This window comes from Mus caroli, chromosome 15 (assembly GCF_900094665.2).
Source record: "Mus caroli chromosome 15, CAROLI_EIJ_v1.1, whole genome shotgun sequence".
NCBI lineage: Eukaryota > Metazoa > Chordata > Mammalia > Rodentia > Muridae > Mus > Mus caroli.
The window spans coordinates 83745174-83762201 of NC_034584.1; the positions used below are offsets into that span (position 1 = coordinate 83745174).

Here is a 17028-nt window from a genome sequence, read left to right on the forward strand (position 1 = left end):
TCTTCTTCTTCTTCTTCTTCTTCTTCTTCTTCTCCTTCTCCTTCTCCTTCTCCTTCTCCTTCTCCTTCTCCTTCTCCTTCTCCTTCTCCTTCTCCTCCTCCTCCTTCTCCTTCTCCTCCTCCTCCTCCTTCTCCTCCTTCTTCCCCTCCCCTTCTTCCCCTTCCCCTTACTTTTCCCCTTCCCCTTCTCCTTCTTCTCCTTCTTCTTTTTTTTTGTATCTTGGAGGGAATACATTTGCATATCACAACAGCAAGAAAGCTATTATATATAATAAGATGCAATACTTGGGGACAAAGGGGCCAGATTCATAGTTATAATTACCATCATTCTATTCCACCATTGATAGCTATCACTTTGCTATAGGTATGTACGTGTAAGAAAATAGAGCATTTATGGAACTTGGTGCTTTCAGGAATCCACTGGGGTCTCAGGACACATCCTTGGTGGACAGCGGGAACCTGTTCCTTTTAAAACTTGCTTTGTGATTTTCAGGGATATTAGCATAATAATCAGGGGAGGCATATGGGATCATCTAGCACACATGTCGATAGTTTTAAATGACCATAAATGCCACTGGCTAAAAATGTTCTCCAAATCACTAGCTAGTAGCTGTTGCTTGCTTGTAAATTGTAACCAGCACTGCAGGCTAGCCCACCTGCATTCCTTGTTCCTGCTCCTGAAGTTAAACTTGTCAGTGGTAACAGTTTCTTACTCAACTCTCTGAAACACATTTCAGAAAAAGTGTGTGCTACATGCTATTCCTATGTCAGTGTAGGCTCCTGTAGAATTGTCTAGTATTAAAGTTTCATCTATAGGGACTCAGATTAAGAGAACATGTTTGGGTTTACAATTTAGGTGCTAACTAACTGCAGACCAAACACTCTCCTCTGCTTTTATTGTGAGCAGCTAGGTAGTTGTGGCATGTGTGGAGCACACACACACACACACACACACACACACACACACATGCAACTTCCATGATACATTTTCTCCAATGACTCCAATTACTATTTGTTAGTTAACAAAATTAAATTGAAAACTTACAAGTGGCAACTGTGAGCTGATGACGTTTCAGGGGCAAGAGTTAAATAACTGGTGTGATTTGACTCAATTACAACTAAATCCTTTTCATACACCACCCCATCTGCTTCTTGGCCCTTGATCTTTCTATCTGCATCCCCTTCTGCGTCCTACCCTTTGTCTCTTGATTGCCTTATGTGCTTAAGTGTTTCCTTATTGCCTGTTTCTTTCTTTTTCCTCCTTCCATTCCTGCTGTTGACTTTTCTCGTTTCTTCTGTTCTCCATCCTCACTCTCACACACACCCATAGGATCCCACCCTCGATCCTTCCTTACCACACCCACCCATAGGATCCCACCCTCCATCCTTCCTTACCGGGATGAAGACGTAGGCTCCGTTGTTTGCCTTTGCACTCGAGCATGTTTAATCAAGTGCTCCTTTAAAGCTGTCTGCACTTCTGCTGGGATGTCAGGGGATGTGTGGCTGATTTTTATTGCAGGCTCAATGGCTTTGGGTGCTGGCTTTTCATTTTCTTCCACTTCTTTTTTCTCTTCAGTCTCAAAAACTTCAGTTGGAGCACTTGAGATGCTTTGTGGAAGGACACTGAGGTTGGGGGCCACAAGCTTGCTCTTCCAGCATGGCCAGCACAACTTCCAGAAGACGAAAAGGGAGACAACCAGCAAGGCCAGTCCACAGAAGCTTACAACAACCGCTAACAGGCTGACTGAAATATCTGGGGGGGGAAATCACAGTGGAGAGAACTATCAATATACATTATAAATCAAAAGCAGAAAAGGGGACATAAATGATTAACATAATGGGGTTGCTTGAAAAGTTTTATCCTATGAGGAATTATCAACTGAATTCAGGGAACACATGTCATATCCACGCAGACCACAAGGGATTCAAGAGTTTTGCAAGTAAAAGTTGCCAACTTGCCTCCTGCTACAAAGCCAGACAGTTGAACTCTGAAGCTGTATGTGATAGAAAGCATTTGCTCCTCTGATTCAGTGATCTCCTTCTCTGGTCTATACAGCGAATAGCACCAAGTACTATCTCCCTGTATCATACGTGAGAATAACACCAAGCTATAATTAATGATTAGACTTTCAAACCTTGTTTTCTAATCATTTTGTACCTGTGCAAATTTAAGTTCATGCGCATGTGATTTTAAATTGTAAGTTAATAAATGAATTTGGTTATCATCTGAATGCCCACTCCCTCTTAAAATTCTTATGTTTAAATCCTAATTCCCATGACAGGATATAACCATTAACTTTAATCACTTTGCCCGAATTTGGGACCACCAAAGAGATGATAAGGCACACTGGTAGGCAGGTCTATAGGCATTTCCAGGCAGGAATAATTCAGGGAGAATGAATTACCTAGAACAGTGGTTCTCAACCTTGCTAATGCCATGACCCTTTAATGTAGTTCCTCATGTTGTGAGGACTCCCCACCCTCCCATTTATAAAATTATTTGGTTGTTACCCCATAACTGTAATTTTGCTATGAATCATAATGTGAATATCTCATATGCAGTATATCTGACATGAGGCTGCTGTGAAAGGGTCAACCCTCAACCCTCAAAGAGGTCATGGCCCACAGGTTGAGAATCACTGAGTGCTAGTGTAAATGACACTGTCTCTTTGTCTAGAGATGCAGATACACAAATAGGAAAGAGAAAGTCAGGTGAGAGCTGATGTTCTTGTTGTCTGCTTCTTGCCCCATCATAATGAACTGAAACACAGAGTAAATCATTTCTTTCCTCAAGTTGTTCTCTCAGATCTCTAGTCACAATGCAGTGGTTGCTAATACACAGGAGACATAGCCTCTGAGAAGGTGACTGCAGCACTCAGAGAGAGCTTTCATGAGTGGGATTGTAGTGTCCTTTCAGATAACTCTGAGGGAGCTCTCTTGCCCTTTGTCCACATGAGGCTACAGAACATAGCTGCTACCTATGAACCAAGAATAGGCCTCATACAATACAAAACGCATGGATTAGAACTTTAATTCTTTAATTTAAAGATGAGACAAAATAAATCTCTTACTTTCATATCCTATGTATTCACCAGTGGTAAAAGAAAACAAAGAGTCTACCTCCAGTAGAAAGACAGGGCATCAAGTGGAGGGATGGGGTTGCCATCCCACAGTCAAAAACTCTGACCCAGAATTGTTCCTGTCTAAAAGAACTGCAGGGACGAAAGAGTGGAGAAGAGACTGAGGGAAAGGAGGTCCAGTGACTGGCCCAAATTGGGATCCAACTCAAGGGGAGGCTCCAGGGCCTGACACTATTACTGATGCTATGGTGTGCTTACAGACAGGAGCCTACCATTCCAGCAACTCAATCTCTCCCAGCCTGCAGACTGTGAGAAACACAGTTCTGTTCTTTACAGGCTGCCTAGTTAGTACGATTTTGCAATAGCAATCAGAATAGGTTAAGGAAAACTGTAAGAACTCTAAGAAGTTTGTGTATATAATCTACTCTCCAGGAAAGAGCATAACTTCTGACTTTTTTTGGGTGGGCTGCACACCCTTATGGGGACATTCTCTACAAGAGTACTACCGTCAATGGAGGTGATGGAAGCCAGCAGCGATGAGCTGTGGTCACAGTGTACAGGCACAGCATGGAATAATGTAAGTGGCCCTTAGCTTCTGTGGTCATCACGCCTCATACTAAGAACTCACGTCTAATCATGATAAAAATAAAATCAGACAAGTTCCAAGAAGTAGACATCCTAAAAACACCCAACCAGTACTTCTACACATAATCAAGGTCATCCACGAAAGGTCTGGGGAAATGTCCCCGTCAAGAGTCATCAAAGCAGACTTAATGGAGTCAATCATCTTGGATAGGGCCCCAGAACAAAACGGAAAAATCTCAAGGGAAAAGGCATGGCCTTTAGTAAAGTCTCCCAATAGCAGTATATGAATAACACCAATGCGTCCTTTCAATGTAAGGCATAAGTATTAGGAGAAACTGGACATGGATTTGATGGGAGCCAGTCCTATGTTACTTTTCTATAATTCTTAAACTGCTCGAAAAAACAAGAAGTCTAAACAAATAAAAATTAATCTTCCCATCCTAAAGTGACCCGAATTAGCCATATGACATTATAACATTATTAAAATCCTGAATGTCAAATAGATTCTCAGTAAAGGACAATTTTTTCTAGATTTGATTAACCTTATACTTTTTTTTTATTACCAAATTTATTTACCCTCAATATCAAATATAAGCCTAATCTCCTCTGTTTGTCTTAAGTAAATTTGTTAGGAATATATCCCAGAATGGTTGTGTCTGTCTCTTGTCCCTTCCTAAATTTATATCTTGATGTAATAACAGTTGATACTTCAAAATATGACTATATTTGAGAAAAGGGACTTTTGGTAAAGTCAAGTAATATGAACCAGTCTTCTTCTATTGACACTCATGTTTAAAGAGGGCAAGAGGTGAAGATACAGGTGGAAAGTCACATAAAGACATAGGGACAGTGATGGACATCACTGGCTGCCTTATTTAGGGTTTCTGTTGCTGTGACAAAACATCACAGCCATCCAAAAAGGAAAACTGGGGAGGAAATGGTTTATCCAGCTTATATTTCCACATCATTGTCCATCACTGATGAAAGTCAGGTCAGGAACTCAAGCAGGGTGGGAACCTGGAGGTAGAATCTGATGCAGAGGTCATAGAGGGGTGCTGCTTACTGACTTGCTCCACACGGCTTGTTCAACCTGCTTCTTATAAAACCCAGGATCACCAGCCCAGGAGTTGCATCATCCACAATGGGCTGAGCCCTCCCCATCAATCACTAATTAAGAAAATGCTCTACAGGCTGGCCCGTAGCCAGATCTTATGGAGACATTTTCTCAATTGAGGATCTTTCCTCTCAGGTAACTATAGTTTGTGTTCCCTGACATAAATCTAGCCAGTACATTTGCCAAGTTCAGAAGCCTCAGAAGAATTCAACCCCACTAATACCTCAATCACATACTCTAGCTGCCTGGATGGGGAAGTAAGGTCCTATTGTTTAAGCCACTCATATATTTTTATGGTAGTCCCAGCACACTAATACTGAATAATTCCAAATTCCTTTAAACACTGCTGTGAATTCAGTATGTCACATTCCTTGAAAGTAACCAATGATACTAAGTGGATGTTTTGTCTAAGTCTGGCACACAGAGAAAAAAATATATCTTGTAAAGTCTTAAATATTTACAATCACATAATATTATTTTGATATAAATTGTTGACAGCCTAATTCTTCCTTCAATTTGCCTTTTTACCCAGAAATGAGTTGTAATTTCATGTTGATGTAATTTTCCATAATAATTCATCAGAACAGATACAAAATTAGGCTCAGGGCTTGGGAGTGTAGCGCATGAGCATCTCTGTATTTTCTCCTTGTATGAATACTTGTGACTGATTTTTTTTTAAAAGCCAAAGTCTCAAAATAGAATTGCTCAGTCATTTATATACATATTTCATCTTACTAGATATTTTTGTGGATCCAAAATGAATCCTCTACTTGTGAAAGAGACACCATAGGGTCTTATAAATCTCTACAATTTTAGAGAAATATCATCTCATAATTTTCACTAATCTTCCAAAGCTTTGTTTCCTCCTGACTGGAATGGGAGGTCATGCTGAAATGAAAGTAAAATTTTTTACTATTACCTAGTTATGAAAATAAGGTATAGGTTTGGCCTGCTGCAGTGGACATTAGTATTCCCCTTAATGTTCTTTATGCTTACTGGGGCAACGACCGAGTGCTTCCTATTTGTACCCTATTGATATGGAGGGCTTTCTTCAATGTTTTATAGAGTTTATTTCATATTTTACACTGATGTGTTACTCATTATCACCATAACTTGAGGAAAAGAGAGAAGGTGTGAGATTAATTGTGCTTCCTGTCTATTAACTAGATTTTAAAAAATGAATAAAGATGACATGTCGGCTATGCTTCTTAAATACTCCCTAAGGTTTATATCTTGGAAACGTTATTGCAAAAGCAGCAGGGCGTCAAAGTGAAGATAAATAAGAAGTTCTGTAGTCACACGGGCTCTGGCTTCATACTGGATTGATGCTATCCCAAGAGTGGTTAGTTACTGAAGGGCAATTGTTAAGTTAGTGAGTTCCGGCCCAGCACAAAGGCCCTTGTTCTGAGACTTCTTAGTCTTAGAACTATGAAAAAAAGTATTTATTTATAAATTATATAATCCTTGATTTTGTTATAGTAACATAAAACAGATCCAACCTTGTGGTCTTTGGGAATTTTCTGTACCATTTACCTTCTATTATTCTGCCTCCATTAACATTGAAGTTTTATTTTTTTAAAATTTGAAACTTTAATAATTCAATAAAAACTTTAATAATTAAAGTTTTAAAATTAAAGTTTTCATCGTCAACAAATGCAGACCTGTAGGGTTATGTGGAGGACATTGTTTTCAGTGGTCTTTGGAAATCTCTCCCTTTCCTAATGGGATAAAGGTTTGAGTGGAGAATCCCGCAACAGCACTGTCCCTGAGAGGTGGCTTCAGCATTTATATATTCGTATTCTAGTTAAGAGCTTTGTGGAAATCCGAGTATAGTCTCTATTTTTCTTCTACTATTTCTTTTTTCTTTCTGAAATACTGCATCATTTTAGAAACCATCAGATACTTCTGCAAAGCACCAGAAGATTTCTGAATCTGATAGGTTGTGCTGTCAGCACCAACAAGACAGCAGAAAGTCACACATCTTGTTCTTGCAGGACTCCTGTCCCTCTAGGTAAATCCAAATTTCTTAGCACATTTGCGAGCATCTTTGTGATTCTGCCTTTGACTATGGTCTGGTCTCTCTCTCTCTCTCTCTCTCTCTCTCTCTCTCTCTCTCTCTCTCTCTCTGCTTTACTCTGGCCTGTGTTCTGTTGTCACGATCTTTAGTGGCCTCTTGCAGCTTCAGGACATTTTTTCCTCCTGTTTTATCAAGGGTCATACTTGTGTTCATCCTATAATAACCTAATACCCATCTTATAATAATCCCATAATAACCATATTGGTATGGTATATAGTGTCTAGGATATATTAATCATGCATAGTACTATTGTCTGCAACCCTATATACATAACTGGGGTTACTGCAGGCCATAAGAATATATAATGTTAATTAATTAAATTTAATGCCAGGTCAGGTGGGTTACTAATGTCAGATTGCTACAATTTACAAAATCATTTTTAATTTTCAAAGTTTTGAGGGTTTCCTATAATGGATGAGGGAACTTGAGTTTATTCTTATTTTTCTTCTCCAGGCACTCTCGTCTTACCTACCCTCCTGCCTCTTGGTCTTTCAGACTAGAGACACACTTATTCACCTTTTTATATTCAGTGTCTATTTCTTATGGCATAGTCAAAAATATTTGTGGAATTGTTGAAACTATGCATTGGGAGTTAAACATGACAGCTAGTTTCCTCATCGTGACAATGATGAGACTTTAAAATGAAGAGAGACTTCTTCTGGTTCACTGTTTCAGAAGGTTCAGCCTGTGACCACTTAGCCCCATGGCTTGAGCAAAACACCATAGTAATGAGAGCATGTAAGTTCTTCAGTTCATGGTCCACAGGAAGTAGAAAATGAAAAAGGGCTCAGGGCTAAGACACAGAAGTCCTCCAAAGCTAGGAGTGGTAGCTCACGCCAATAATTCCAGAACAAAGGGCCAAGCTAATAGTGACTTAGGAGGTCTTTTTCTCTTGTCAAGGGAGAGAAATTGCCAAATCAAGCTGCCAAAGGCAGACTCAGCAACACCAAGGAGTTTTTGCTCCCCTGGCTAGCTTTTCATTCCCAGTTTTACATGGAAAGCTACCATGCCTGCATCCCATGTCTGAATGAAGAATGTCCGGCAATGGTAACGGGAGGGTGAGGAGACGCCTCCTCAGGGTTTGGAGGATGCAGCCCTTAATATGTGGCACATCACACTGCTGCTCACATTCGGGAGTTCCTATCACCACAGTTTGGTCAGATGAGCATACCACAAACTCGACTAAGCATCAAGAGGTCTATATCTACAAAGGAAAGGGAGGCCCGAAGACTGGTAAGTAATTACTGCTCTTCATTCCTACATTAGATATGTAATATAATCAGCATGCCCTTGCACTGGGCCTCGGAGGAATTCCACTGTAATTTCATTTCCTCTTGCCCTTCCTTTGAGTTACAGTAAATGAAGAAAAAAAAAGAGTTTGCATTAATATCATACTTAACTGATGATAAAATGTGTGTTTTAAAATATTTCCTGTTGCTGAGGTCACGATACATCAGCGATTCTCAACTTGTGGGCCACAACCCCTTGGGGGGGGGTCACATGTCAGATATCCTGCACATCAGATATTTACATTATGATTCATAACTGTAGGAAAATTACAGTTATGAAGTAGTAATGACATAATTTTATAGTTTGGGGGTCACTACGACATGAGGGACTATATTAAAGGGGGCAGAGTTAAGAAGGTTGAGAACCAGTGCTAATGTATTAGTTATGGTTTATTAGAATTTCTAATAGCTGCTGTGATGTAGTTCTGCCTGCAGTAAAGCAAAAGCATCTACATAAAAATCCATGCAAGAATTTCGCAGTGTGAAAAAAAAAGTCCTCCGGCAAAAGATGGCGCTGTATCTCATCCTTACACACTGAATTCTTAGTGGAATTCGTTAATAAATGTGATGAATAAGTTGTATTGGCCAATATTGCTGACACTCAACATTTTGCACAGAAAGCTGCACAGAGCAATAGGCTAATGGATCTTACGTTACTATGAATTCTCTTTAGAAAGAACTGAGGCCCCCAATTCTCTCTATGACACTGTCAGCAAATGGCCAACCAACAAGTGCGTCATGGATTCCGAATTAAGAACCTACTCGTAAGAATTGGACTCAGAAATTTAGCTTTAAGCCCTGAGGTGTAGCTTAGTGGTCAGGAGTGTTTGCCTAATATACAGAAGACCTTGGGTTCAGTTCCCAACACTGAAGGAAAAGATAAAGACGTTAAGTATCAAAATTACTAAAATCTACTTATTTCTTTTGTGTTTTTCCCCCTTTAGGGAAGTGATATGTAATTTAAAAATTGTTTAAGTTTAAAGGACATCTTTCTATCCATATGATATAAAAATTTCACGTGAATAGAGAGCACCGAATTCCCACACCTAAGGCTCAGGAAGGTGGGGCAGCAAATGCTAAGGGCCAGAATATCAGGGAGTTTGCATGAGGCTGCGTCTTCTCAAAATGTCAGAAGCTGCATCTGTAAAGTCTCATGAACATGGCTGCCTAAACCAGCGCTGAACAAGGACGACAGCAATGGCCATGCCAAAGTGGATGGGGAAGAGCCCAAGAGGCCTCATCACTACAGAAAGAACTACAGGCACCGGACGAAAGCCAGGACCAAACCCAGACACCATTGCGGATGCCAAGACGTGCTTGCTGACAGGAGCCTGACATGGCTGTCTCCTGAGTGGCTCTGTCAGAGCCTGACAAATACAGAGTAAGATGCTCACAGCCAGCTATTGGACCGAGCTCGGGGACCCCAATGGAGGAGTTAGAGAAAGGACTGAAGGAGCTGAAAGGGTTTGCAACCCATAGGAGGAACAATATCAACCAACCAGACCCCCCAGAGCTCCCAGGGACTAAACCACCAACCGAAGAGTACACATGGAGGGACCCATGGCTCCAGCTACATATGCAGCAGAGGATGGCCTAGTCGGTCATCAATGGGAGGAGAGGCCTTTGGTCCTGTCAAAGCTGCATGTCCAAGTGTAGGGGATTGCTAGAGCTGTGAGGTGGGAATGGCTGGGTGGCTGGTGGAGCACCCTCATAGATGTAGGGGGAGGGGGAATGAGATGGGAGTTTCTGGAGGGGAAACCGGGAAAGGGGGATAACATCTGAAATGTAAATAAATAAAATATCCAATAAAAAACATAATTTGGAAAATTCAAACTTTTAAATAAAAAAAAGTCTTCTCCTCCAGGGAAGAGAACATCAATCAGTTATCTAATACCAAAACACTCATACAAGCAACATTTTATAGACTTACAGGTTCTGTTAAGGAATATAGACGTATGTATATGTAAATGATAACAAATAATGAAAAAGGACGTCAAGAGTTTGAAAGACAGCAAGGAGAGGCCCGTGGAAAGGCTTAGTGTTTTAACCTAATATATATGAATGAACCATAATATATATGAATGGGTCATTCATATATATTAACAACTCCTACTGAAGTAGATTTGAAATGACAGTAAAACTGAGAATATTTAGCCTGTTGTTAAAATTAATAATTAAAAGCTGGCAGAAAAAAAAAGCTGGCAGTAACGTTTTTTATTCAACAATAACGTAATAAATGGTTCCTTTCTTCCTTCTACCCAAGATGACTTTATCATTCTGACTCCAACATCATCATAGCAGAACTTTGCAGAGGAGAATAAGGCAGGGCTGGGGCCGAGACAGATGAGAATTATCTACCCCACAGAACTGAGTGAAGGAGGTTCTCCAGCTGCTCCACTCTCTCACATAAAATGAGGCAATCATCCTTAGATTTCCTACAATACCTAACATCTTGTAAATGCTCTGTAGATAGCTGCCATGCTGGTTGTTCAAAGAGTCACAACAAGAAGAATCTGTACAACCTACAGATGGATGCGGTTGTTTCTGTTTTCCATCTCTTGTGTGGAGCCTGTGGACTTATGGGTCTGACTTGGTATCGTGCACACAGGTAAGAGAATGTGTGCACATAGTTTTCCCACGATATTCTCCTGGACTTCTCAGTTCTTACAGCTCAGATGATATCTTTATATCTATATATCTATATCTATATATCTATCTTACATCTTACAGATGATATACCTGATGCTATAAAGCAAAGAGAAACTATTGTCAGTAATAAGAAGCTGTATCTTCACGCAGGGATTAAATTTCCAAAATTGACACTGTACAAGTTAGAAATGAGAAGGTATGATTGGCTGACCTTTATTAAGATACTCATTATCAGCAGTGCAGTCTCCTCGGTGTGTGGACTGTTTCAGAATCTTCGAGCAGAGGGCTTAAGCTCCTTCACCCTATCATGTGGTTTGCATCTTCCCACAATAATGAATTTTAGGTTAATAACATAGATTGTTGCTTCCTAACGGTGGCAGGGGAATACACAAATCTGAGTTTTCTTGATCTTTTTCAAAAGTAATTACAAATTAGAAAAAAAAAAACAATTTGTTTTGATCTAATATCTTTCTCCATTATATGTTTATCTATGAGCACATAAAAAAAGCCACATGTGAAACTGTATGTTTGGAATTGTATTTATGAATTCAACATTATGTGCATTTAATACATTGAATTCCTTTCTCTTAGGTGGGAGAGATGGTTCAGTAAATAAGAGCACAGATTGTCCCTCTAGAAGGCCCAGCTTCAGTTTCCAGCACCCATGTGGCAGCTGACCGCCATTTGTAATTCCAATTCCAGGGAATCTGACCTCTTCTGGTCTTTGTGGGTACTTCCCATACACAGTGCCAAGACATACACAGGAAAAATAGCCATACACATAAAATAAAATAAAATAATTTTAATAATCTTTTACATGAACTGATTGTTAATATGAATCAATCCTATTTAGACTACAACATGGATCAACAAATAGTTGCACACACTTCAGCGCACATAAATGCGTATGTTCAAGTATGACAAATGTATAACCTGTGTTCCATTTGCGTGGTAGGAAACTAACCTAAAGAAAGGCTTGAGGTTTGAGTTAATTATAACTGGAAAAGTCTTGTTGCTACTTCCTCATATGTTGTAGCCTACAGTATATAGTTAAAATTCCATGTTTACCAGGATTCCCTGGAACAGCTAGGGTTTAAGAAGCCTGAAGCCCGCCGGCATGGTGGCGCACGTCTTTAATCCCAGCACTCGGGACAGCCAGAGCTACACAGAGAAACCCTGTTTCGAAAAACAATAAAAAAAAAAAAAAAAAGAAGCCTGAGGCCCTTAAATGTATTCATCAGCAACTAGTTGTGACCTGTGATGAAAGTGTAAGCCATTTTGTTTGCTTTTGTTTTCATATCTGCAAAACAATGGCTCCTGGTTAGGCTAGAATAACTAATAAGAGTTTTAATGGTAAGTTTTTTTTTTATTACATCAAGTACTTTTTCCTTAAGCAAAGTCACATGCTTTCGATTGCTACTGGGGTCATTAAAGAAGCCATCTTGTTCATTGAGCAAATGATCTATCAAGTTTCTAGTATGGGCCTTGGATGCTTCCAGCACTGGGGATGTACGAGGAGACAAAGCTCGGTCTTCAAAGATATAATATTCTAGTGACTTAAAGTGCATATTAATCTTATCGATGTAGATCTGGAGAGTCTTTGTTATGCCGTCAAAATAGAGACAATTGCCACTGAGTGGCTCTGATTCATGCCTTTTTTTACTTTATAATGGAACAAGAGATAAGGTAGAAACCACATTTTGAATCTGGTGTGCTGACCTTTTCTTAAGTTAGAGATATTGGTATCGTCTTCCTGTGATGCTTGGCTGCAAGCTGAAGTCATGGTTCGAGTCTTTTTAGTGTAGGTTAAGATAGAGTGGTCACACTTTCAGTTCAGTGGGCTGGGCTTATTAGGTGCACTTTAGAATTTGATTATTGGCTTCTGATTGGGACACAACCTCATCAAAACTTGAAGGGTATCTCTTTTATACAGAGATTCCCAGTTTTCTTAGCATTTCAATAAGCTAAGTTCATTTACTACGTGACACTTCACTCACTGAGCAAGTATCTGTTGAGACTTTAGAATGCATGTCAGGTTTTTCTAGGCATACATTAATGGTCTTAATGTGCACAGTAAGCATATTACTGCCCACTAGAAAGAAACTTTTTTGATAAATATTTGCTGAATAATAGCACTTCTAAAGGATAGAATGAACTTGGAATAATTTGTATAATTTTTTTTTTAGAATCTGTTTTCCCATATTAAAATTGTACAAAACAAATCTGAACATGGATGAATTAGATGCTTATTAAAATATTTATATTAATGTTAGTTATTCAGAGCTGTGGCGTGTGACTGTGGACTTCAATGCTCTTGCTTAGTGATGGATCTTGAGCTCTGACTTCCAAGCAATGTAAGGTTCTTACACTTGATAAACATTTATGCAACCATCAAAACCTGTCCAGAAATGAGCATAAAACCAGCTAAAAATGATTATGTATACTGTATATACTATTATAGTATATCTTAGAAATAACACTCAAGAGGAACCTATTTCTTTGCATTTCCCATCAGCTCTCTTGGTTATATCATGTTGTACAGTAAATGACTTTAGAGGGTCACATATCGATTTTGGGGTCACCCAATATCTTTTGTTTTTAAGCTTCTCTCACATCTAGATTTTTTAAAATGTACACATGGTGCACCTCATAGTATTGTTATACTGCATTGTATTCTGTGGAGTACTGTTGATTCATCTGATGACTTTTACTAAGCATTTAAAAAGGGCAGTTTAGTTAGCATTAGTCACTACAGTCTAAATCTCCAACATTCCACCAATACCTGAGCTTGATTGGCTGGACGGTGGACCCTCCAGGGCCGCATCTCTGTCCTAGTGATATACTAGATTTCTAACTCCCTTCCTGTGGCAATGACTTTATCTGGGATTACATGAACCTTTCTCTTGCTGTTACTGGGTGATGGATTGAAGAGTGATGCAATTTCAAATCTCAAGATTGTCAGTGCAATGTAAAATGAACACTGTTAGTTATAACGCACCGGTTACTTTAAAAGTGAACCACTATCCTATCAATAAAAGTCACCTACAATGCAGTCAACAGCAACTGTTGGAAGTGCTTTTATGCAGGAGCCATAAAAAAGGGCCCACGTTGTGAGAAAATCCACAGAACAGCAGGCATCTGAGTAGCTAGCTGATATAATTAAACATTCAGCAAATAACCATCAAGTCTGCTTCTATCATCCATTAATATTGGAGCACTAAAATCAGAACCCTTTGCTTTTAACTGATTTCACGGTTGACAAATGAAAAAGCAGAGGACTCTCCGCTCTCTTCGTATGTCATGAGTAATTTGTGGACTGTCTTTCTCTAGTGAGAGCTTCTGTCTATGTTCACATATCAGACAGGATCTCCCACTTTAATAGTACATTGTCCTTAAAGAAAGAAAGATACTCAATTGTTTTAAAGTAATTTTTCTTCATCCCCTTCTCTCCCCCAAATGAATGTCTAATGAGAATTAGGACGACAGTTAAGCACTATAGTGATTATGAAAACCTCAGAACTCTTACTGCAACTGACATACCATGAAATTTACATACTTCGAATTAACACAATTACACATTTTGGACGGTCGAGAACTGAACCTGTTTTAGTGTGCATTTGTCATGCAATTTCTAACACTGTTAGCCAATGAGAGCTGGGAAACCACCTCTTCGTGTGTAATCACAAGGGCCAAGAAAGAATAAGAACTAGGGGTATGGGCTCTGCATTGACTATTGGTGATCACATACATGTCCTTAGAATTAAGTGTTCTCACTTCCTCCACTCTGAACCTAGGCTTAATGTTCACTTAAAGGCATTTCAGAAGAGCTTACTCTCTTACAGAGGTCTTTACAGTAGCAGCAGCACTTTGATTTTTTTTTTTTTACATCCTTTGCATCACACACACACACACACACACACACACACACACACACACACACACACNCACACACACGCGGTTTAAATGGCTTTGGTTGTGTTTATACATTAAAAAAAAAGACGCTTCTATCACACTGACAGCAGCAACAATGTATCACTCTGCTTCCAGAGTGCCCGGTTCTGACAAGCTCAGACAACCCCCCCCCCGCCCCCCTCTGCTTCTGTTGCCATCAGCAGAGCATTTGAAAACCTTGGAGACAGTCAATGTAAACAACCCAAAGACACAGCTAAACCAAACCCATTCCCATCCCACCAGACTCTCCCTTCCTTTGTCTAGCTCTTAGGGTCGATGGTGAAAACATAACTCTGCACTCCTCTCCTGAGCCTGACGTTGCGGTTGTGCTTACCTGTTGCCCTGGCTACCCAGAAGGTAGAAACCCTTGCCTGGAGACCAAAATGACTCCAGAAAACAAAGTGAATGTGACAAGACCCCCACGCACGGAGACAGTGCATCTCCTAAAGCGATCAAGTGACCCTGGGGTCATCTGATTACATCTCCTCCCCCTGATATTTGCTTCCAAGGTTCTGGACACAAGTGGAAAGGATTTAAAATCTCTTTTCCATTTTCTTGACAAGTGTCCTGAGCGCCTGGTGTCAATAATAGTCCCTACCCTTTCGCCACGGTAGCCAAGAAGCGCTAGAAAATTACATATGCATTATAAAAGGCATTGGAAGCTTTGAAGAGCTCGACAGGTTGCATTTGAAAGTTAGAGCTGAGGGATCCTTCCTGCGTTTAGGGCTGACGACGCAGCCTTCCTGCTAGAACTAGGTTCTTTGAAGCCAAGCGCAGGTTCTCCTGCCAGGCTGGGTGATTCTGCTACACCCTGCAGGACAAGCTAGAGCACCGAGTCCCTGGGACGCCAGAGCAGCAGGTGGGAGAGCGCGAGAGCAGCCTGGGAGCAGAGACCTAGCAGGTGCAGGCAACAAATCCAGCGAGCAAGTCCCCCGAGGCCCGGCAAGATAAGCTCCAGCCAGGAAGTCAGCCCCGAAAATGTCCCCTGTCCCGGGAAGCGCAAGCGGATCCCCTTACCTGTGCCACCTCCTCCCTGGCCGCTCCTATCGGCTGGAAAGATGCCCGAACACTTGTCCCACTCCACCTGACCCGCGAAGCACAGCTCGGTGATGATGTGCAGCGCCTTCTGGCACAAGCTGCTCACACCGTCCTCCTTGCGGAAACTCATCTTGGCTTCTGCTCGCAGCTTCGTTGATCTCCCTTGGCCTGAGGCAGAGCCCTAAGAGTTGCGAGTTGGCCCCATGGTTGGCACGGGCGCAGGAGGGCGGCGCGCGCCAACGGACGCTGCTGCCAGGTCTGCGCTTCTCCTCGGAGCGCTCGGAGGCGCGCGCGGAGCCCAGCCGGCGGGGAGCGAGGGGCGGCGGCGCGCAGAACGGCGCCTCCCGGGTGCTGGGCGGCGCGGCCAATGGCAGGCTGGCGCGGGCAGCGGGGGGCAGAGGCGACCGTGCCCTCCACACACCTTCCTGAGCCCCCGTCACACTCTTTTCATTTCTCTCTTTCAATCCAACTTTGCTACTCCCGGGTCCCTCCCGGATTCTTTATCTTTAAAAAAAAAGAAAGAAAGGAAAAGCTATTCCCAGTTCCAGACCTGCGGATCTTTATTTTTATTTTTAAATAAAAGTAATCAGAAGACAGGTCATGCGAGGTAGAGTGACACCTGTTTACAATTTGTTTTTAAACGACCTGGAACAATGATGGTTTGGGGATAGAGAACGTTCTAGGTAAGAACACTTTTATCACCAGCAGTGAGGTTCATCAGAAGTCGGGTTTACCCGGCACTGTGAACAGGAAAATTTGAATTCACTGTCATCTACAGAACGAAATATGCCATCCATCAAGGGTTTTATTTATTGAAATCATAACTCGTGACTGAGAGACGCCACCTGATTCCAGTTTCTTCTCTGCTGGCGGCTTAAACAGTGCGAAGACAAGACTTCTGTGTCAAAGGAGTGTGGGGGATTAGGTTCAGTGCCATCAGCTACAGGCGCACTCTTAATTGTAAAGAAATTGTTTTGAAGTCTTTTTCACAGCCCGTTAGAACAAAGGGCTTTAATTGGAGGCATCAACCCCCTCCCCCTACCCCACCCCCCGTCTAAACAGCAATGAAGCTGAAGATACAAAATAAAATTAGAAAGCAGTTACCCCAGGCTATGATAAAGTTACCCCAGGCTATGATAAAAGCAACTACCCAGTTTAAAAACCCTTTCCACACCAGCCCGTGAATCAGATAGTTCTTCACTCTCTGTTTTCCAATTCCAAGTCGCCAGTCTTATCCTCAGCTTTG

At 41.1% G+C, this 17028-nt stretch overlaps 1 protein-coding gene across 1 annotated transcript in view; it reads right to left on the minus strand.

Annotated features, from left to right (window-relative positions):
* Positions 1 to 16051, minus strand: part of Syt10 (synaptotagmin 10) — a 56453-nt gene extending 40402 nt beyond the window's left edge. The window contains exons 1-2 of the mRNA XM_021183812.2: positions 15762 to 16051; positions 1395 to 1752 (exon numbers count right to left, since the gene is read on the minus strand). Of these exons, the coding sequence (XP_021039471.1) occupies positions 1395 to 1752; positions 15762 to 15912 (509 nt within the window). The 5' untranslated portion in view covers positions 15913 to 16051. The remainder of the gene's footprint in view (positions 1 to 1394; positions 1753 to 15761) is intronic.
* Positions 16052 to 17028: the final 977 nt, after the last annotated feature.